This window comes from Fopius arisanus, unplaced genomic scaffold, assembly GCF_000806365.1.
Source record: "Fopius arisanus strain USDA-PBARC FA_bdor unplaced genomic scaffold, ASM80636v1 scaffold00236, whole genome shotgun sequence".
Taxonomy (NCBI): domain Eukaryota; kingdom Metazoa; phylum Arthropoda; class Insecta; order Hymenoptera; family Braconidae; genus Fopius; species Fopius arisanus.
In genome coordinates this window covers 74,657-98,236 of record NW_011887975.1, presented here as the reverse complement: position 1 = coordinate 98,236, position 23,580 = coordinate 74,657, and the positions used below count along the sequence as shown (strand labels likewise).

The window sequence follows — 23,580 nt, the reverse complement described above, 5'->3', positions numbered from 1 at the left end:
TTCTACAGTAGATTGGCATTCTCTTGAAGAATTCGCTTGCTCTGATTGAGCATCACTGTTTCCATCCTCACTTCTCTCCCTACAATCAGAATTATCTGCATCAGGATACAACTCTTGCTCGTATTCTGATGCACTAGACACTGATTCCTCTGACGCATAATCCATATCAGCGCAGTAATCACCCTCAAATGAGGTTGAAGGTCTTGCACAATCTTCAGTGTTTGATCTATAAAGAAAAGGCAAGCAGTTTCTCAAATTTTCATTACATCAATTATTATTATTATAGGTGACGATTATTCAGATAACATTCTATCTCGTTTATTAAATATGAGGAAAAAATTGAAAAATGATAAAAATCATCTTTTACTTTGAATGTTGAGGAAACGCTAATAATTAGATACACAATAGAGTACACTATGTTTTCCAAAGTTGATTGCGGAATACTAACCTAATTACGTTACGTTAAGATATTATTGTAATTATATATTAATTATGGATATTAATTCTGAGTAAATATTTACCTGTCAGAAGCATTTTTACATGTGAGGTTAGCATGTACTTGATTTAGATGAAGCCTTGTGTTTCGTTTAACTCTTCTGGAATAATTTTTTTGGCTTCGTTTGCACAAATCGCGGAATGCCTTTCGTGGCATCACAATTGAATAAATGAATAATTTATAAAAATATAAAATTTGTTGGGTAATCAGGATTTTTTTTCGATCAAAGATATTATTTATCGGTCGGTCAATACGGTAGTTCTATTTTCGACCGGGTCGGCAGCCATTTCCAATTGCGTGGACGCGCGTCTATATTCACATGGTTTGCCGTGTCTTTGCCTGTTGGAACTGGCAATTGTGGGCCACGTGGATTTGTTCGCCGGTAGAATGTGTGAAAATTAAAAGTTTGTGCCAAGTGGTATTAATATCAGTGTTTTGGGCAGGATTATTCTGCCAGAGATACTTTGTGATTCGAAGACGAAACAATCACAGAGGGAAATAAAAAAACAGCGTCAGGACTTGATCTTCATCAGACGCATCGAATGAAACGATGACGCCGCGAAAACCAAGTGGATTAGGTTTTGGTCTAATTTTTTGGATCCGAAATAGGCTGGCTGACGTGGTGGACCTATTCCACATTCCACCCAGTGGTCGCAAACCCAATTCAACGGTTATCCTGACCTGGGCGAATCACATTACAGGAGAGACGACCAAGGAGAAGGTCAGGATACTTGCTGTTAACGGTGAGTCACAATGCTACGTTTATGAATATAATGATTTGAATAAATTGGAAAAGCCACTGAACAAAGGTCGTCAAACATCGCTATTAATTAATTGGGTGTAATATTTTTCATTCCCTTAATTTTATGAGTTCCATCAACAGCTGATGAAACAGTGTTGCACGACATTAATGTTGACCAGGAAGGCAATATTATATCGGAGACACAGAAATGCTTTTCACAAACTGTGATGAAACATAAGAAAAAGATGGACTTGAGTCGAAAACAAAAAAAAACAGCAATACTCAGGCTAACAAAAATCTAGCAAGGGATATCAATAACGTGGAGGATATCAATAAAAATATAACGAGGAAAATTTGATGGATACTGCAGTTAAAAAATCGAAGCAATCCCATCAGACCACGAGGAAGTCATCTTCCACTGCTTCTCTTCGTTGCAGTCCTCGTCTCAGCCCACGAGGGGCTTATGTCCAAGGCCAGGAGACACAACCAGAACCAAGTGCTTCAGCTAATTCTGATGCACCATTCTTTGTCAATTTTATATCATCGTCAGTCGAGTCTGAGGGTGAAATGCCAGAGGGGGCTGGGCTCATCACAGGCCCTGTGGATGATGGAAGAAATCACTATTCGTTGCCCACTATACTAGGACAAGGTAACAAATATAAAAATACACTTAACCGTCATTCTGAATGCACTGGGGGAATTGCTTCCGAGAGGCATTTAAGGGGAAGCCCCGGCGTATGTTGGACACGTATTGAAGGATACGCATGTATCCCCATAATTTCCAAAAAAAATCGTCAATCATAATAATAATCAAAAAATTAGATGATGTTTATTGATAATTGCAAATATTAATAATTGCAAATTTTATGAGAATGACTTGTCTTTGCTACTAATTGTTTGATGTTATTAATTCAACCACAGACCATTTTTCAACCACATTTTTAAAAGTGTCTTAATTGTAGTTCCTGCTATAATTGATGTTTCCCATTTTTTTTTTAGTAACTGAGAGGGATATAAAATTCCAGAGGAGAGTTTTGGCTATGATGGAGAAAGCTTTTACCATGCAGTCAGGAAACATTGTTGAGTCTCGCCATCGGCTCGGCTCGTGCTTCCTTCGCTTGTCTGCTCTCGTCGATCGCTCAGCTGTGAATTGTACTACGACTGCTCCTAAAAATATTAACTACTCGCCTTCGGCTCGGCTCGTGCTTCCTTCGCTTGTCTGCTCTCGTCGATCGCTCAGCTGTGAATTGTACTACGACTGCTCCTAAAAATATTAACACACGAGTTTCAACATAACCCCTTTTTCACACGTGTAATGTATACTATTTTTTGAAATTAGTGATTGAAAAAGTCATTATACTGTAGGATAAATATATTGAAAAATACGAATGAGTGGACTCAACGATTTATTGACGAAAATATAAACATTTTATGAATCGTATAACTTACATAACTAGATTTTATTTTAATATAACAGACGTGTTCCTGACACCTAAATACCAAAGGAACACCATAAATAAATGCCCTTTAAGTATTTTACTCTTGAACAGTAAAATATCGATCTTCAATGCAACCAACTTCCCTAAATAAAACTTTCTCCGTTATTACTAATTATCTTTAACTTAATAAACATTTTTATAACTTATTTCACAATAAACAGTCAATAGATGCGCCGTGAATCACTAATCAATAATGGCTGCCACCGAGCTCATGCCATCTCGTTCAGATGACGAAATGAATGTTTTCAGCTATGCACGCAGTCACCAGAATAGAGACCCGTGATTGGTCAAAAACGTGGCGACTGTCGCTCTCATGCTAGTGTCGTCCGAACGACGAAACATAACTTGTAAACGAAAAGTGAAACTTGTAAACGAAAAGTAAAATCTGTAAACGAAAAGTGAAATCTGTAAACGAAAAGTAACTTTTCGTTTACAAGTTGAAAGTGTGACGAAAAATGGTACTTTATGCACAAAAATTAGTACACGAAAAGGGACTTTTCCAAGCACATGTTTCAAAAAAAACTTATTTGTAAAATTCTACAGATAGAAATTGCCGCTGGATCTGGCATCTATTTTCCGATGTACTTACAATATAACATCGAGATGAACTTACAAGAATTAACTGGTCTTTTTGAATGGGATGCTGCTCTCAAAGAGTCACTCGAAAATATATACGGGAAACGCATCATGGAACTATCTGCTAAAGGGTCCAGGACAGGGTGTAGGCCCGGGCTTCCGAAGCGACTTCACGATGGCTTATATAGTAAGAATTAATTAATTAAAAAAAAATATTTTATTCTCACTAGCACATTATTAAATACTCCTATTCAGAAAAAAAAACAGGAGAAATTAATCTCATTGATTGTATTTTCTGAACCTTATATATTATAGACATTCAGCACAGAATTTATGTACGAATGGAATATTGCATAGGAATGTTTTATTCAAAAATATGATTTTATAACGACAGATTGGTTACGCGCCATCAAAAATCCCATTAAGCCTATGACTAGTACAGCCTTCGATAAAGTCATTAATGATCATGCTGCCAATAAGAGACCAGCAGAAAAACAACGCGAAAAGCACACACAAGGATCTTCAAACATGTTAGGGCGTGGCAAAGGGAAAAAACGTGGGGCTATTACATTGTAAGAATCGTGGAATTTGAAGGACGAGGCCCTTGAAGATACATCTGATAAGGCTGAAACAATCACCACTAAGCGTCCACGTAGGATTGAAAATCAAAAAGAAAATTGCTCTACAGCCCTCCTCGCAGATAATGGGCAACCTGGCAAAGCTCCATTGACACAAACATCATTGAACCTATCACCAGGACTCCATCGAACTCCAAATTTAATCCAGCACAGCGCTTATGAACCTCTAAACCATCTATGGTTCTCAGAGTACTCTCAGCATTCATTTAAAGCCCAGGATCATGGCAATTCGGTTGATCAGTACTGGCCAAATTCGAACTTTTATGGACGATCCCCAAACTTTAACTCTCCTCTTGGCTACCAGCAACATGGCTATCAGCAGCAACACCATCCATTACAAAATCTACATCCTGACGCTGAGAACCAGTATCCATTATCAGCCTCTCATCTGGGACCATCATTCCCATCAGCTATGGGCTCAGTACATTCACATCCACCAGAAACACCATGAACAGCACTGGAATCTGTGGTGCAACCAATCTCCAACTACCAAAATGGGACTCATCAGTTGCAGCCAGCCGCGACGCCACAAATCTTAATTTAATTAATTTTGAACGTAAAAAGTTACATGATTTTCATGCAATAATGATTTATTACTTTTTATAATTATTAACCTAATGTAACTCTTAAGTAACTTCTTTCTTTTATTCTTTAATAAAAATTTGCAATTCACTCAACTCTAATTATTTATAAGGAAGAGGGTTATCGTAGAGGGTGGGGTGGGCCCCGTGCCCAGCAAAAGGAGAATTGACGTTGAAGGCCCGTTGAGTATCCGTTGAGTTCCGATGGATTTTCAACGTAAAATGAGGAATGTTTGGAAATAAAACCCAATATTTACGTCGAAAGTCAGTCGATTCTCACCGTTATTTCAACGTCGCAAACGGATTAATCGAAGTTGGAATTAAGTCGACAAACCAACTAAAATTTTGACGCGGGATGTCTCCAAGACTTTCATACTGTCCCAGATTCCCATTAATCAGGCGTTTGTGGGAGTTGTTAGAGAACAACAAGATTGAGTTCGATCATTTCATTCAAGCTGCTTCATTCCTCTGCAAACCATTGACCAAAAGAATCATTTTCCAATAGCAGTTACTGAATGGTAGTTACACCCCACTACCCCCACCTGAAATTCCAGAACATGAAGTGATCCAGGAAGTTCCGAGACAAGAAGCCCTTCGTTGAAGTTAAATTTCGACATTTAAATAATGGACGTTAATTCATAGTCTACAGATTACAATGATATACAATCGAGTATATAATGTCGTTTGTAAAATTAGTTTTATTATAATTCTTATTTTTAACCCACAGCGAGAAAACTTAATAGAAAAATAGCCGATGTATGTTTCGAGATTCATTGAAAAATTTGGGGAGAACATGCTATCACATGGAGGTTGGCTCGCTTCTCAAAATCGTAGACAATTGTTGCACAGATTTTGGTAAAAGGCTTTGATGGAAGAAATGGATCTATCTTTCGTCTTCTATATATATTGTGAAAATATCTCAAAAATGACAATGCAGTTTATAACAATTAATATTTAATTACTCTAAAAAATATTTTGGAGTAATCTGTTCGTTGCACTGAGGTATAACACAAACTAAGTAGTTTAAGAATTATTGGAAAAAATTTTTTTTCTTGGTTTCTGGTCGATGAATTCTATGGAAGACAAAATTGCACGTTCTTGTGGAGGAATTCCTTCTGGGCTACAAACAGGTCATTGAAGATCATCATGGTTTTCTGCGAGAGATTACCTAATACCTAAATGAGATCACTACTTTATTATTATTAATATGAGATTTTATAGTACCAGACAAATTTGCATTTATATTTGTGCACTGTTAGTTAGAAGTTTGAAAAAACTGAAGAAGCATCATCATAATAAAACATGCTAAGGAGGATTTGATTCCAATTTAGTCTTGATGTGACTTTTCTTTCAGCAGGTTTCTCCACCCCCCTATTAGAGGATTGTCCATTTCACATTTTGTGCCTCTTGTACAAAGGGTAAAAAACTATTGGCAATAATCAGTTGTATCTCTCAATGTTCGCATTTCAATATACAAATATATCTTGGGTGTTACTTCGTCAGTTTCGGTTTCTCTGGCAAATGAACTCTCATCAACATGTTCTGTCTCAGAAGGTGATTCAGATTTATCTGGAATAATGAAAAGATCAAAATCTCCTGAAGAGCTGACAAAATTGACAAATTAACTAATAAACAAATCATTGTCGTGAAACTCTTTTACACTGTCAAAAACCTAATAACGGTCTAAGCTAAGTATATCTTGGAGTGAAAACATTAAAATATTTGAATGCTGTCGCCATCTAACATACATAGGCGGAATATAAAAGGCACTCAATCCCAGTCGATAAATCAGGAATTAGGATAAACCCAGTTTCATCCTCCCAAATTCTCACGAAAATGAATATTCGCGTTATTCGTTCCCTTGATCATTAAAGTAATGGATTCGACAAACAATCAGTAAGGCATGAAGCAGCCACATATTGACATTGATGATAATCCGAAAAATACATAACAAAAGTTAACGAAAGGGAAATGACTGTACAACGGATTTCACGTGCAATCACAATCGCCAAAAAAAATTTCATGGCCTGATCGTTATTCGTTATCTTATCAATGTAGAAATGATTAACTTCCTGAGATAAATACAGAATTTGAATTCATTGTTCACTGGATAAGTAGAATAATTGTCTATACGTACGCGCAATATTTCCATTCACCGACGTGGGTAGCTCAGTGGCTAGGGGCTAGCGTAGTGTTCTGAAAGTTGTGAGTTCGATTCCCCGTTGAATCGAATTTTTCAACAGGCACCGATGAGCGGGAGGTTGCTAATAGAGCAATCGCCTGTACCAACATGGTTTTTCCTGTGGTTTCCCATGTCACTCCTATGCTCTATAGGTGAGTGAATGCGGTACAGTTTAGGATCCACAGCCGCATGCATAGGGTGAGATAGGGCCAATTAGCCAGAACACGGCAGAAAGGGCCGGAATATAAAAAAAATATATATATTTCCATTCATCGAGAAGACAAACATTTCTACATATTCCATATTTATACATTATGTGTCGTTCAAACTCTTCCCGTTCGGTAAATATACAATTAATAATTTGTTGTTTACTACTCGTATATTGGAAAGAATGCCGTGGTCCTTATTATTGGTGAAATATCGGTATCAATATAATCAGTAATCGACCGCCTCTTGTCTTCATACGACAACTTATTTTGAATGAGGACCTAATCGCTCAAGTTATAAATACTGACAATAAACTCTGGAAAATTTGAGTATTTTGGAATCGTTCGTATACAACAGTCTATGTTATGAAGAAAAATTTCAATAAGTCGACACAATTATCGAATTATGAATCAATAGGATGTTATTAATTTTTTGAAATACATGCATCGCTCCGTCTAAAAATTTCTCGCATATAATATAGAAGCGTAGGTGTCTAGGAAAACATTAGTTGTAAAGTAACGAAAATATTGGAAGGAATTAATTTCATCCGTTATAAAATCTCCCGTTACTACTTGATAGACATACAGTCTATCTCATTGAACATTACTATGGCTTTTTCTACTTATGGTAACTTATCAATTCAGTATTTTCAGGACTTCGTGTACACAGATTATCGGCTCCTCGAAATCAGACGGGTACTTGTTCAACCAAACCGATCTCGATTCACTTGTCCCCAAACCGATTAATGGACGCCGATAATTTTTTTGATTGTGAGAAATTCGACACATTGGCCGGCGCTTGATCACAAAGAATGAATTTGAATCGAAGACCACAATCATAGATCTGATCGACAGCCTCATCTACCGTACACTCTAAAATATTACTTCTAACCGCGCCATTCGAAATAAAATAAGCAACTGGTTTCTTCCACGATGATCGCAAACCTCGAATCATGAATACTAACGCGTGATTACCGATGTTCATCGATCGACCATATTCTCCGAAATCCTCGAAACCCGCAATGCAATCCAAATGCTAGTCATACTCCAATAATTCGCAAATCGACATCTCATCGACGACGAGTGTATAATCTTTTTCAAAATTCTCCACTTTCTTTACTTTCTCTCTCCATTTTGTAAAAACTACAGGATTAAAGTCAGCAGAAATGACCATTTCATTGATCTATTTTCCCAATTAATGTATTGCATAGCAATGAGATTCCTCGTTCTCTACGTAGAAAACGGTATACTCGAGGACGTCTAAAATCAATCTACTACGCGAAATCCCGTTCTTCTTTATTTCACGGCCGTTTTCGCTATACCGATATCTGGGGCAACCCCTCCTGCCCCTCCTGCCAGGAGCCTGGCCTCGAAGAATGGGAGTGCGCATTACCCCGGGTAAATCCCGCCCTGACACCGCCCGCCTGAATATAATTGAAGAATATAGAAATAATAAATCAAGCAAGACGAGGGAACTAAATAAGATAGTGAGAGGAAGGAATAGCGTGGAAGTGTGAGTGTGTTACCCCGCCTGGCCGAGTGAACCGAGAAAATACAAGGTAGAATGGTAGTCACGCAAAGTCGAATAGATCCCCGGACCCCGCCCTCTTTCTAAACCTACATACTGGGCAGCCCAGGCACGTAACTCCATCCTAGCACAGCATCCCCAGGAGGAACAGTAGCGGATCTGGTAAAACGCAGTACAGGGGTGAGTAGGAGCATCAAGGGGCCAGTTAGCGAATCTGGCAAATATAAAAAACGCGGCCGTAAAGGTTTCAGCGAGACGCAGGTTAAAAGCCCGGTCTTGTCCAGGGGTGACACTGGGTTACAAAAGTCACCTGGCGTCTGACGAGGAAGTGATACTGATGACGATAGGGGGTGTAGGGCTAGGGTGGTACGGGTGTGAATAGGGATCGCCAAGGGAGGAAATCCGTAACCGGGGCAAAGCATTACAAATACTAGGGCCCTGAAGCCGCTAACCCCACACGTTGATTACAAATTATCAATGGAAAGGCTCCCACCGCTCAAATACCGTCCTGCCCCAGAAATTACCTCGTATAGCGATAATCTCTTCCGTGTCAGGTTTGCCGTCTTCAGTCATGAATTGTTCCTGCTGAAGACTTTAATCTTCGCGCCTTGTTCAATAATTTCTGCTCGTTGTTGATTCACTTCTGCGTGTTGTTCACCAATTTGAAGTGTAGCGTGCAAGTTCTTTACAAACATTATGCGGTTCTCCTCTGAGAGCAAAAGGCTGATGAAACTCATTGAGAGGATTATTAGCTATAGCTGGGGCGACTTTTTCTATTCTGTTTATGATCGCAATAGGTCTGACGTCATTTTTAAATTGTTTCTTACCCACCTCTACGTCAATGAAGTCCGAGTCCTAGAAATGAGCCGAGCAAACGCGTCGCTCACATAATTGGGCCAGATACAAATCGCGAAGTCGTTCATTCCCCATCCGATCGATCCACGTTTCCGAACTGTAACAATAATCACACTTTAATTAATAATGAAATGGCATCCCTGACGGACCAAGCTGAGAAGTAGCTCAGAGTTCGATAAATCTTCAAAGTTTTCACAACTTGAGTGAAAGTCAACAGTCTGCTTAGAGTTAGGGCTAAGTCGGATTCTATTAAACCAGAACATTCCGAAAGTTTCGAGTTTAATTGAAGAAAATTAAAAAAAAATATTATTAAAAAAAAATATTCCTTTTTTATATTCAGAATCAACATCAGCCGATCAAAACTGTAATGCTTGTTATTTTTTCATTGACATATTTTTCGGTAAGGTCCATATTGGACCAAAAATTGAAAAGGAAACTGAAAGATGTCATCAATTCAGGAAGCTGAATTTGAAGAGTACCTTCATGTTCATTTCAATTACCAATAGTTATGTTCATATTCAGAAAATTTTTTTTCCATGTGTAGATTTTTAAATTTCCCTTTATATTAATCGCGGCGGCCATTTTCCCCATTTTACCATTTGGCAGAGACGTCATGGGACGCTCCCCAATACGGTGACTGTGAGGCCCCCCACTACTGTCCCCACTATGATCGTACTACGACCCCTATAATTGGCATGGTTATAGACTTTATTGGATTCCTAACTCGAGTTTATGACTCTGCTCCGAGTTACCTGGAGGTTGCCCATCCCTACTCTATAACATGTATACGAACTTTCAATCACCGTATTATGATAAGCAAGTGATTAATGCATTATCATTAAGTAAAAATCGATTGTCTGCTCTTCCACCGTTGGTGGTTATTGATTGCTCTAAACAATATGAATCTTTGAAATTCGGTCCGATCGATGTACGTTTAGAGTTTGAATTGAAAGACAGGTTCCTCTAGAATACCGCTGCTTATGGGCTCGTACTACATGATCGGGTAGTTGCTTATATTTCAATAAGTAGCGCTGTAGAAAAATGAGCTTTAAAGGTGGTGGGTGTAAACCCCAATATTTGCAAGCATAAGACATCGGTCACCATGGCACTAATTTTGGATGTGCAAGGTTTTCCTACATCCCCTAATGGGTTCATTGTGAAAGAACTGGCATATACGATTGCACAAATTTCCAGTCTCACCGTGTGGTTTGTCCGCCCACCACTACTATTCCATAATTCATCATCAAAGTATAGAAGTGTCATTCGTTGGCTGGGGCGTTGCCATTGTGGTCTATCATGGAATTATGGGAATAGATCATATTATGAAATTGAAAAAAGGGTTCAACACGAATGGGAATGCTGTAGTATCGTTACAAGCATTCACGTTAAAAGTGTGTGACGAGGCACTTTTTTAGCCCCTCCCCTGCCCCCTAATAATGACTTGTTTTTATATGTAACTAGGTTAAGAATTAGGGTAAGGTAAAGAGACAAACTTGCCACCGTTGGCCCCCACTCCCAAGAGATTCCTTTCCCTTGCCCCGCGTTACCCCAGCCCTACACTCACGCGGTGGAACATCGTCGAACATCGTCGCGAAGGAAAGAAACCCACCATCCTTACGTCACGGCCCACGTGACTTGGAAGGAGAGAAAACCACCACTCATACGTCACAGCCCACGTGACCCGGAAGAGAGAAAAGGAATATATGCTAATCGGGCACAACAAATAATTAGGACGAGGACACCCGATGACGAGTGTCCCCGATTGACCCCGATTATCACCGATAATCGGGGAAGAAGAATAGCGAGGATGGGGAAGCCATCGTTTTACAGCTGCCCCGTGTGTAACCGCGTTCGCTGGAAGATTTGTGTGTTTAAGGATATTTTTCAGGCTATTGTGAGGAGATATTGTTTAAGGAGATTTTGAGGCTATTGTGAGGAGAGATTGTTGAGGATATTGTGAGGAAATATTTTGGAGGATATTGTTGAGTGAAGGTGCCTGGTGAAGGAAGAGTTTTGGAGGAGAAGCCAAAGACCCAGGAGTGAGGACGAGGAGGACAAGGGCTATTTGGGCGAAGGAGTTTCCCGTCGTTTTTTCGAGATTGTGGGAAAAGAACGAGGATAGACGCCATCACCGTGAGTACCCTCTCTTTCCTTTCCCGTTCCAACAAACCCTCACGAACCCCCTGTAATGATATTTCCCCCCAACGGTGAGCTTCTAAATTCCATTATTATAATTATTTTATATTCACGATCTTTTGTGTCCCGGAAGTTCATTTTTGTTATAACTCAAGCCCCCTAATTAGCGATACTTTTTTACGAGGACCCCTCACTTCTCCCCCTTTTTGCAGAGATAGAATCACGCCTTCTTTTTCTAATATTAATTGTGTGTGTGTCGCAAGCTGGCTGGCCTTACCCCCCACCCTTGATTAGTGATTAAGAGAAGGTCACACTTTTGGATTTTTTTTGTTATGAGAATTACCATATTCAGACGTTCCATTTATTGAAATAGAGAACATTTATTACTACTATCCCGCCCGAGTAATTATTCACCCCCCCTTTTTTTCTCATTTCAGGTCCCCCCGCAAATACCAAGTAATTTCCCCTCAAAAATCATTCGTTTATTCCTTTATTATATTTATTAGTGACTTCAGCGGGAGTTATTATATTTTAATTCTCCGGCCAAGGTCATAAGTGTTAAGAAGAAAGAGTGGTTGCGGAAAATTTACTAACCTTCGTGAAAGAGCCGAGCAAAAGATGAATAAGGTATCGGACGACGACCAATCAAGCAGCTCCAAAGGTGATTCAGACCAATCACATAGTGGGAAGAAACGTGATATGATTGGACGATGTTTCGGAACACCATGATGACGCTGACAATGGCTGTAGCCTATTTCGCAGATCCACCTAGCTGTGTTAGGGAGTCCAGGGCCGACGTACAGGCGTTCCAATGGGGTGATGCCGAAGGGCGCAGTCCACTTAGACTAGGGACCAACGGCTAGGTACAAGGACTCCCGTGATCCCGTCAAGCATGATTCGTGGTTGTAGATTAACGGATGACCCACAAACGGTGATAGGTTCAGACTAGGGGTAGGAGGCCATGTGAGATCTCGAGGCAGTCGGAGTGAAGTGCTGGTGGCGAGCGAATGTTTTAGGGGCGCGTCATTGGTTGGTGGCAATAATCCCCGATGGGATTATGATGGTTACGTGTTTCTAATCGTAGATTAGAATAACAAGAGATGGGGACATTTAAGCATCCCCGACTGGTGAAATAGATTTACTTTCTGGCGACCGAGCGAATGCTTTCGGCCAAAGAAACCTATCTCCAGGGTGAAAGCCATGGTGTTGGGGTGGTTTAAGGGTTGGGAATAGGTACCTGCATGGGAAGTTGCTCGAGTTTTGACTCCTGATAAAATTGCTATTATTAAGCATCCTCGAGGCGGGGTGGACATTAGGTGGATGAGAAAGGTCTCCGAATACCAATGTCGCATGTGTCTAGATGTTTAGCGCCCTGGCGGGTGGAAACTATTCGCAAATAATCTGTGTCTTGTTCGGGGTCGAGCCACCGTGGAGGAGAGTGGAAAATGTGTGAGGGATGGGAACATCCCTCCACGAAATACCTGGGGAGTATATTTCCCCAATAGTTCTCGCTGAACGATGGCGCAACCGGGGCTGATGTCGATAACCAGAGTTACTCGGACGTTGATGAACCTTGCCCATACTACCGTGTCCTGCTGATACTGGCTCGACATTGTGAGACCCGCCACTTAATGTCTGCGCAGTTGACGAACTTCCGTCGCGGCTGGTTTCGTCAGGTTTCCCAAGAAAACCCGGCTGGCGCCTAATCATGAGCGATAGAGACGACAGCCAGAATAGTTTGAGGATTATCCCGAGATGTTGACCCGGGAAGAGTCCTCTTCCATCCTTCACAACCGCCAAAATCGTTAGGAGAGAACCAGAATTACATATCTACTTCTCTCTCGGTCGGAGAAAGAAGTCTGCTGCTCCTCACAAACTGCGGCAAATACCGGCTGAACACAAAATAATTGATAAGGATGATTCCTCATCAGGAATGTATGTCCGTAGTTCCTCACTTAACATTGCTGTCTATTTTAAATAAAAAATCAATGCTGTTGTGTCCGATCGATGATAACCTTCATTTTCGCTGGATCGCACCGTCTCCCTCTCTCGGTATCACTCGAACCAAGATTCAAGGTGGGAGAAAAATCCAATTTGAGCGGGTAGCTCCGTTAAGTTATGCGACGTAATTTAGGGAGATTCATGGAACCCTCCTTCCATTAGCCTGCCCTCTGGCACCAACAACCTCAACAGAAAAATCAAAATCCAAAATGTTAGGCGCCAGGTCATTAATCGGAATGACCATCGTTTCGAAGTCCTTCTCCACTTTAATCGGAGACTGGAAGGGGATACAACTGGAAGATAAAATAAAGAATGAATAAAATACAAATTGTTGGGGAGAACAATATTTAATAAATTACTATGTCTCAATAAAATAAAAAAAATAAATTAAAATACAATCCCCTCAAATCGACTACGCGTTACTGCACACATAATATAGTTTTGAATAAGTCACGGTTATCTGATTGAAATGAACAAATAGTTTCTGAAGTCTAATAAGTTAAAAAAAATAAAATGAATAAATAAATAAATAACTATAAAATAGTCGAAGAAGTCAGAAATAGTATAATAATAAATAACTGAGTCACAAAACAACTGAGTTACGAGACTCAATTGTTAGTAGTTAGAAAACAAATAATAAATGAATGAAAACAACTGACTTACGAAACTCAATTGCTAAATGCCGGAAAAGTCCCAAGTTTTGAATCAGACATGATGTACATAAAATTGTCAACGAAATGCAATGACATTAACAGCAACGCGAAAAATGGACAGGTGTACGTGACCTGGAACAATCAAAACACTCAGAATAAGTACACTTTAGAGACAAATATTCCGAAATCACAAGACCTTGAAAGCAACAAACTTAAATGAAATTCAATGGCGAGGTTTTCACAATTTGTCGCGACGAGCGTTATCAACCAAAAATCGCGAAACTAACCAATTAACACAAGAAAAAAAAATCATGTAGAAAAAAAAATATTTCAAATAAATTATTTGAGAGGGAGAGAGAGCCACCAAAATTCCACTGATTAGAGTGGCCAGAGATTCCCTGATAAAATAATTAATCTAACAGTCCTACAGGCCTCGAGTGTACGTAACACCAAATAATACAAATCATAATCTCCGCCCGCACTAAAAGAAATAATTATTAACAAAAAAATTGGCCACCACGCTCATCCGGAACTCTTGAAAATCTCCTCAAAAACCTCCACAAGGTTAATCAAAAGAGTAGCGTCCCTCGACACTATCGAGCGTCCTTCAACACAAAATTTCCAAACGGAAATGATTTTCACGACGCACGTGAAAATTCGCAACCAGTAGGTAACGATATATCAGATTGATGGCGGGAGGGGGGGGGGGGGGTGACACCGTCATCATCTACCAATCCCAATTAATCGGACATGCGCGACAGAAATAATATATTCGAAGCGTATGCGCTATTAAATTTCGCGATGCTTAACAATCATTAACTGTCGTGAATTAACGAGAATAAATTCTCAATGCTTCCCTAAAATTCCAACAACAATTTCTGCATTATTCGCTACCCTGAGAGAACAGTAACTCGCCTTAATTAATTTCTTCCTATTTTTCGATTGATTGTTAGTCAACCTCGTGCTCAGCAAATACGTCACTTCCGTGGTAATTTATGGCTGGATTGTGGCTCCATCGTCGGCCACTTCCAAAATCCAGTCACTGCCAAAATTCAAACGGAGCCCGATAACATCTTCCGGTTTATTCAGGATCCTCAATGATGTCCTCAGGAAGGACGCGGTGGCGCCTAATTTAATTCAAAAATATAAACAAAAAAACAAAATCAAAACAAATTCCTCCCCTCGTCTCACGAACTCTCGCCACAAAAAGTGACTTCCCGCCTAGTGGAAGTCTCTAAAATCGCAAAACGGTCGAGAACCAGTAACTGGTAAAAATACCACGTTATAGTTGATAAGGCCTTTCTCACAACTCCCACTCACGAAGCTCGGGAGTCGCCTGAGCTGAATTAAGTCGACGTTTCCGGGTCGTGCCGTAAGGTCGGCTTAAGTGTCCAAATTTTTGAACATCTCGACTCACCTACCAAGCCAGTGTCTGCAGTATCTGCGATTTCCTAACAAACAACTGGATGACATTGATTATTAGCCCTTCGTGCTACTTTTCAGGCCCTCTAACCCATACTATCTCTAATTCCCTTTAATGATATTTAAGCTCAGGGATCAGTATACCTGGCATGCGATAAATTCCTACGGACCGATCATATTGAAATGAGGAAACCTTACCACTAGCACTCTATCCTATTCTCTCCCTCAGAATTCTTTAAGTTTGTTGTGGAGTGCTGTTCTCAGATCCTTTTGGTACTCTCCAACGAGTATCCCGAGATGATCGCTACACCCATTCGATGTTTATTGATTCTTCCGCGGATGTCATGTTAAAGACAAAGTTATATTTACTCCCTTTTGTTTCTGCATGTAAAACTGCGAAAGTTCATAAATTAGTAATTTACCGTCATCAGATAATGAGATAAAAAGCATTGCCAGTAGTGCTAACTATTAATTGATTTCGACATGTAAGACTAATATCGCTATATGATAATACTCGAATACCTCAGCGACCCCAGGTGATGGTTTTCATTATTATCATTTAAACAGGCACGTCAGCTGAACTAAAGGGTCGAGTTGAACGACATGAGTGGTGATATCCGTTTTTCAACGATGGGGTGAGCGTAGAATAGGGTTTCGGCAGACTATCGGAGTGACTAAAAACGCGTATTAAACGATTGTCCGAAATAATTAATCAGAATCTCAAAATGTCCGCGATTTGAAATATTACGCATACGGTGAGGACATTCGCCTGCTGGCCCTATGGGCAAGGCGTTCTAGTAACGCAGAGTGGAGTCCCGAATGTGAAAAATTTTTCTACATCGGAAAATGAGCTGATCGTTCGTGGACTTTAGTTACAAGTTAGGTGAAGAAAAGTGCGGGCAGGAAATTAGGCTGGAGTACTGCGTAGGTACTGGGAAGGGTTGGTAAAGGACCTAAGATCATACCATCTGGCACCACCTAATTGTGCTCATTAGTTACGAAAGAACGAAAAAATAATTACAAATATTTGACATTTTGTGACTTAATTATTATAACATTGGGCGAAATCTGGATATCAGGGTAGACCAATCGATTTCGGAGTTTCTACAAAAGTCATTTGCGTGTAGAGAATTTTCCAGAAATATCTTACACAATATAGAACCGAATCCAATATTACTCCTTCCAAACGGTTTGACTACATCTGCTAGTATAATGTTCTTCTGTTCATATCATGTTCCATATTCCATTTTATTTTTCATTCCAAGTGTGTATACTCTTCCAGCCATCGTAGAAATTAAGACATTTACTTTTCTTAAATTTAGAATTGTATTTAATATTCTCGTGTATTCAATACGATATGAAGATGTGACTCTTGCGGTGTGAACTGGAGGCTTTGGGTTATATCTAAATGAATAAGTATATCAATGAGCAACAATAATTTGAATATATTGTAACGGACATGTGGGGATGTCCGTTCGGAACGTTGAAACCCTGCACCACTATCCTCGAAAATTATAAGGGAGGAAATCGCGATCCAGGAACATCATGCCCTGGCCTAATAAATCGGAAAAATTAAGGGTGAAGGCCCAACTGCCGTGAAGAAGAGCCAAAAATAGAGCCATCCGGTGATTTAAATACAACATCGCGAGGGCAATAAAAGAAATGGACATTCTGATTTAGTGGGAGCATGAGATTAGGATTACGTTTACGTTTACGTTTCTGTTTTTTTTTTTGGTGGAAGGTCGGGGAGAATAAGCGCGTGATAAAATGAATTTTAATAATTTCTGAGAGTAGTAGGAAATACTAATTTTCAAAATTTATGGTTGAAGAAAGGAAGATTTTCTAGTATTCATAATCCCCCGGATACGCCGATTGAAAAGGCCCCCCTACCCTGTCAAGTTAGTAAAAATACGTTAGAGTTGAATAAATTGTTAGTTTAAATTTGAATTTGGCGCTGCAGCCACCGCGCCCTAAGAGAAAACTAACGCGGGCCAATCAGGAAGCGCCTGATTTTCGGCTGTGCGTGGCCCACCTGTTGCACTGACCTTTCTAAGTCAGTTGTTCATGACGAGTCAGGCAACAAGTGTGTGTGTGACGAGAAAAGTTAGGAAGTAAGTGCGTTTAGAGTGAGGATTATGGTGAGAAAAGGACCACGGAAGGGAAGGAAACCCCCACAGGTGAGTTGGGAATTAGTTTAACAACTTTTAAGTGCATTTTTCCTCCTTTTTGTCGCCAATATCTCCACGACATGTCGTGGCATTGTTGACGTTTCCATCCAGTTTTGGATGGTTTTCGGAGGGTTTTTCCCTCCGCAGTTAAATCCCCAAAATACTAGGGGCTCCCCTGATTATGTTAGTGGGTATTTTAGAGGTAACTTTCCCCGTTTAGGGTGGTTTAGGGGTAAAAGTAGAGACCCCGGGGTTGACGGAATTTCTCCATCCATTTTACGTGGTTTTCGAGGGAGTTTCTGCCTCGCTAATGATTCCCCAACATACTAGAGGCTCCCCTGGCCACGCCAGTGGGTATTTTTCCTAAAATTTCTCGAAATTTTGGGTTTTAGGAACGATTTTAAGTTGCGGGATTTTCCACGGCCCGCGGTGGCCAGTGGTTCTCCCTCTCTCTCTCGCTCTCTTCAATTCTGAGGAGGGTGGGTCCGAGTCCGAGGCGTTAATGGTTTTTTTTTCCTTTTTTTTCCTTGTCCATCCGAGTTATCGGATATTCCGCGGATTATCGCCGATCGATAGTCCTTGTAGGCAAATTTCAATGGTAATTATGAGGGGCTACGCATAGTAAAATTTAACGTTTGTTTTACTTGGATATTAAGACGAGATTTTCTTTAAATGTTAATAGATAATTGGGTTTTCTAACCCCATTTTGTTGGAATCCCCCCAGAATATGAATCGAATAAATGACGATTTTGAAGGCTTTACTTATCTTTTCCTTTTTTTAAATTTAAGTTACGTGATCATTTAGTCAATGGTTAGGCATGCCCGAAAACACCCTGTCTCCACCAAAATCCACCCCTCTCTCCATAACCCGCACACTGAGCGAACCAGGACCGTTAACTTTCCCCGAAGCCTGATTTCCCTTTTCTGTTCCCTTGTGGAAAACCCTTTTTGTTAGGTTACGATGACGAGTAGAGGACATCGAGGTTAATTAAGTTAGTTTTAGTGATTTTCCGATTTGGTAATTCCGGCGAAAAATTACCTGGCGCCCATTTGATTCAATTTTAACAGGTTCGATTAGGCTTTGGGGAAGTAGGGCGAAGGTGACTGACATTTTCAACCCCCATACGAAAATGTCACGTTACCATATAAATGAAAATCGAGTGGGGGAACAACATCTTCCGGAAAGCATCATTAAGCTCGCCGTCACTGGCAAATATAAGTGATATCAAAACGATGTAATCAAACGCTGACAATAGAATCAATAACAGACAAAAGAACGGTAATATAACTTTCACCACCTAGAGTGGTGCAATGTTCGGTTTTTTAAGCATTTAAGTGTGTGTTAATCGTCTATGAACCTGGTAAGAAGGCCATTTGAACATTGTGCTAAAAAATATGAATTGGCAGAAATGCAATGATAATTATAATTATTATTGAACAAATAGCGCTGAAGGCATTTTCATTCATTGTCAAATTCTCACTTTGTTATAGGAATCGGCTATGCGGTGGTTTTGATTGCATTTTATGTTGATTTTTATTATAACGTGATAATTGCATGGGCTCTGCGCTACTTCTTCGCATCATTCACGAACATGCTTCCATGGACGACATGCGGGAATATGTGGAATACGCCTCTCTGCCGAGAATTCAATATTAATCTGACGCAGCAAGACTCAATTACTAATCTCACAATGAATCCCACGAGAAATTTGACAAATTTTGAAACATTGTCACCTATATTCAGCAACATGGACGAAGATATGGACGGAAATAATAGTTCTAGATACACGAGTGCTGCACTGGAGTATTTCAAGTTGGTATACATTGGACTAGGTTAATCAATTATATACGACCTTGTAGAGATATTTTTCATCACATGAATATTATTTAAAAACACTGAATCTTTTCCCCATTAGCCGAGCAATTTTGGAACTTCACGAAAGTGCAGGCCTCCATGATCTTGGAATCGTCAAGTGGGATATTTCCCTCTGTTTGTTAATTGTATACCTAATCTGCTATTTCTCGCTCTGGAAAGGAATTTCAACATCGGGAAAGGTACTATAATTTCTTCCTCTATATTTTTTCATGCGAATTCAAAATAAAAGTCATTCCGATAATAGAAGCCATTTGAGAAATATACAGGGTGTCCCAGAAGTACGTACTGATCCGGAACCACCATGTACAGGGGGTGATTCTGAGCAAAAAAGTTTATTCACACTTTTGGATCAGAAGCACCCCCTCGGAGATATTGGGGTAAATAAGGGAGCCAATGACGAATGAAGCAACAGGACGTCCGTGTGACTCCGCGCTCCTGTATAAGTGATGCGCCTTGCAGGCGGCGGGATACGGTTCTCCGCTCACCCGTGAGCGAGAGAGAGAACGGATGATACTTCTCTCTCGCTCTCTCGCATCACTCCACAGAAATGTGTTTGCAGTTATCTTTTAAACAATTGGGTTTTTGGGATTTCTACATTGATTATTATTTGTTGCAAATCGAATTTGGAACAAAATAATCTCATGTAAAAATCACATAAGCCCAATTATTTATTTAATAATTGCAAGAAACGGTTTGATGGTTATTAATCGTTATTTAAACAACCATTGGGCCTACAGCATTTTTTCACCAGATGGTTTTTGTTGCAAATTCGATTTGCGACAAAAACTCATCAATGGAAAATTCCCGGAAAACCCTATTGTTTATGAGATTATGAAAGAAGAGCGTGGTTTTCGAAAAATTAGGAAAGATTATTGCAAAAACAGATTAGATGTTGAAAATTAAGTTAAACTCGGGCCGATTTCACGAAAACAATCATCGGAAAACTCCGGTAATGATCGGGACCCATCGGCCAAATGGCACCAGCCGAAATCTTCACTCATCTTCGAAAAATCACTCCACTTAACACGACTTCATTATCGACTCTCAACGTGGAAAGTTCGTTATCGACGCTCACCGCGAAATCATCGTAAATCACCGTGTTAAATCACCGTGTTAAATCACCGCGTACCTAACCATATTGTACATAAATTCCAAACTCGTCCACTGTACATCAACATAATTCAACTAATCAATAGTCCTAATTAATCAACGTGTAAATACGTAACTGCATTGAGATTGACGTCGAGTTTGAGTAAATTAACAATTCGTGTGCCGTATAATCTCCGCGTATAGCATTATACACCTTCACCTCACAAACTTCTCGAAACTTTCAGATCCACTCAATTAACGCAGTGTTCACCTAACATCATTGATGGAAATATGCTGTAGGGCCAATAGTTGCTTAAATAACTTATGTGATTTCAATATGAGATTATTCTGTTGCAAATTCGATTTGCAACAAATAATAATCAATGTAAAAATCACCAAAACCCAATTATTTAAGAGATATGGTTATGGTTATGGTTAAAAATACGGATAGGCATTTGCTGCCCTCTTGTCACCGAACCCCTACTGGGCTATTGTGGCTCCGTTGTCCTTCTGATCCCTATAATTCTAGGCCAGCTTTTCTCACCAGTTTTAATAGATTCCCGGCGTCTAGATCCGCTACATAGCTGATGCTAGGGAAGGCGGTTCCCCAGTAATTTAGCCTTGTTGTAGCCAGTGCAGGGCAGCTACAAAGTATATGCAGGCTGTCCTCGTCTGCCTCAAGGCATAGTCTGCAGCGGGCATCGCTTTCGATGCCCATGTTTTTGCAGTGTGTCCTAAACCTACCATGTCCAGTGAGGAGCCTGATTGTAGTGCTCAGTTCCTCTTTTTTCATGTTCATTTAAGAGATAACTGCAAAAACATTTCTGTGGAATGATGTGAGAGAGCGAGAGAGAAGTATCATGCGTTCTCTCTCTCGCTCACGGGTGAGCGGAGAACCGTATCCCGCTGCTTGGAAGGGGCATCACTCACACATGAGCGCGAAGCGACACAGACGTACTGCCGCTGAACGATGCAGCATCATTGGCTCCGTTATTTACCCCAATATCTCCGAGGAGGTGCTTCTGATCCAAAAGCGGAAACGGACTTTTCGGCTCCGAATCACTCCCTGTACATGATGGTTCGCGATCAGCATGTACTTCTGGGATACCCTGTATATGGAAAAATAGATGAAAATAATACCAAAGTTTTTGCGAAACGAATGCAATAGCAAACATTTTGGTTTGCAATTTTTTTGCATTCAAATTTTGCTCTGTAGAATTTCACGATTTGATATCACGTAGTGTCTATGATAGCAATAGGTTTTCGTTTATGCAATTGGTGTGGAGAAACTGTCACTGAAATTGTTTTCTAAAATTTTGACTTGTGAGATGCGAAGAATGACCCACATAGAATCACATTTTGAACGATGAGTACAAAAAAATGCTATTGTTATTATGTCATCCCAACCTCCAATGACATACATTTCAGTGGAGAAAATATCGCGCGGTAATAAACCTTGCGCTTGAAGACTAATGGCATATTTCCTTGAGTTTATTCGGTTCAAGAATATACACATGTAAGTTAGCACGACTGTGTCTCCAAAGCTCCCGCCATTATGGAGGTACCGACCTTCCAACGCCTGCTGTTATATGATACAACTTTTAGAACAGATTCGAAGACTGTGCAGTTCTACCGATGTTATCACTTCTCCTTTATGGCGATAATAAAAGGGAACCGAGATTTGGGAATTTTTCATGGCCCATTCCTCTTTTTTCCAAGTGAACAGGTCAATACAGCGATGCATACCTTTTTCCCACTTGGTGGTCCCGCTGTAAGTTCTTGTAGCCAGCTGGATGTTGAGAGCAATATATTTCAAAGCTAAAAAAATGAAATGGTTGATAATGGGTGTTTGGTAAATAAGAGTGATGGTAAAAAATATGTAACATATAATTAATAGTATTATATTTTACACATAGTGGGGGTTACTTAGATTTACTTTAGATTATAGGCTCGTAGGAATTAATCCCAATCAACTGTAAGAGTATTTTTTTCCCGGGTCAACACCCCGGTATATTCCTCGAACTATTCTGGCTGCCGCCTCTATCGTTCACGATTGGGCGACAGCCAGGTTTTTTTGGAAAACCTGACGGAAAAGCAGCCGCGAAGGAATTTCGTCAACTCCGCGGACTTTCGGTGGCGGATCTCACAATGCCGAGCCAGCATCAGCATGACACGGTAGAGTGCGCGAGGTTCACCAACGAAGAGTAACGTCAGTCACTAACTTCTGCCGTGCTTACGGCATCGTCAACGATATGTTTCGGGGAACGTATTCCCCAGACTCTCGTGGAGGGATGTGACCATCCCTCGCACGTGGTACTCTCTCCTCTGGGGCAGGCATGGGCAATCTCCAGGTAGCTCGGAGCAGAGCCATAAACTCGAATTAGAAATCCAATAAAGTTTACAACCATTTCAATAATAAGGGTCTTAGTACTATCATAGTGGGGGCAGTAGTGGGGGCTTCACAGGTACTAAGATGGGGAGTATCCCATGAAGCATCTGGCAAGAATTTGTCCTTCGGAAGGGAAAAACTTGTCGCGCATTTGATTATTTTTTAATGCACACATGAAAAAAAATTGAAATTTTTCTCATCAACTTATTTCTCTGCTTTTCCTTTACTTGAGTCTCATTTCTCCTCTTCTCCTTTTCTTAAGCGTCACCCCCACTTCGGTTGATCTCAGCGAAGGAGAAGGGCTTTTACGACCTGGGTCATAAAGGCCCATCACCCGATACAATGGGCTTTCGTCTATCCTTTGTTACGCACTAATAGAGGTCGGGAGCACGACTTGCTCTCAGAGCAGAGTTTGCCCAGCCCTGCTCTGGGGTGTCTCAACCCCAGACAAGACACAGATTACCTGCGAATCCTTCTCACCCCGCAGGGCGCCGAACTGCTCGAGGCACATGCGACGTAGGTATCCGGAGACCTTTCTCACCC

The 23,580-nt window shown here is 40.4% G+C and overlaps 1 protein-coding gene across 1 annotated transcript; it reads left to right on the top strand.

Moving 5' to 3' along the window:
- The first annotated feature begins 6,822 nt into the window (after window positions 1–6,822).
- On the top strand, window positions 6,823–19,747 carry LOC105272689 (sodium-dependent noradrenaline transporter-like). Its single transcript, XM_011314904.1, has 4 exons — window positions 6,823–6,866; window positions 11,309–11,436; window positions 19,175–19,496; window positions 19,600–19,747. The coding sequence occupies exons 1-4, from the start codon at window positions 6,823–6,825 to the stop codon at window positions 19,745–19,747; spliced, it is 642 nt and encodes a 213-aa protein (XP_011313206.1).
- The last annotated feature ends 3,833 nt before the right edge of the window (window positions 19,748–23,580 follow it).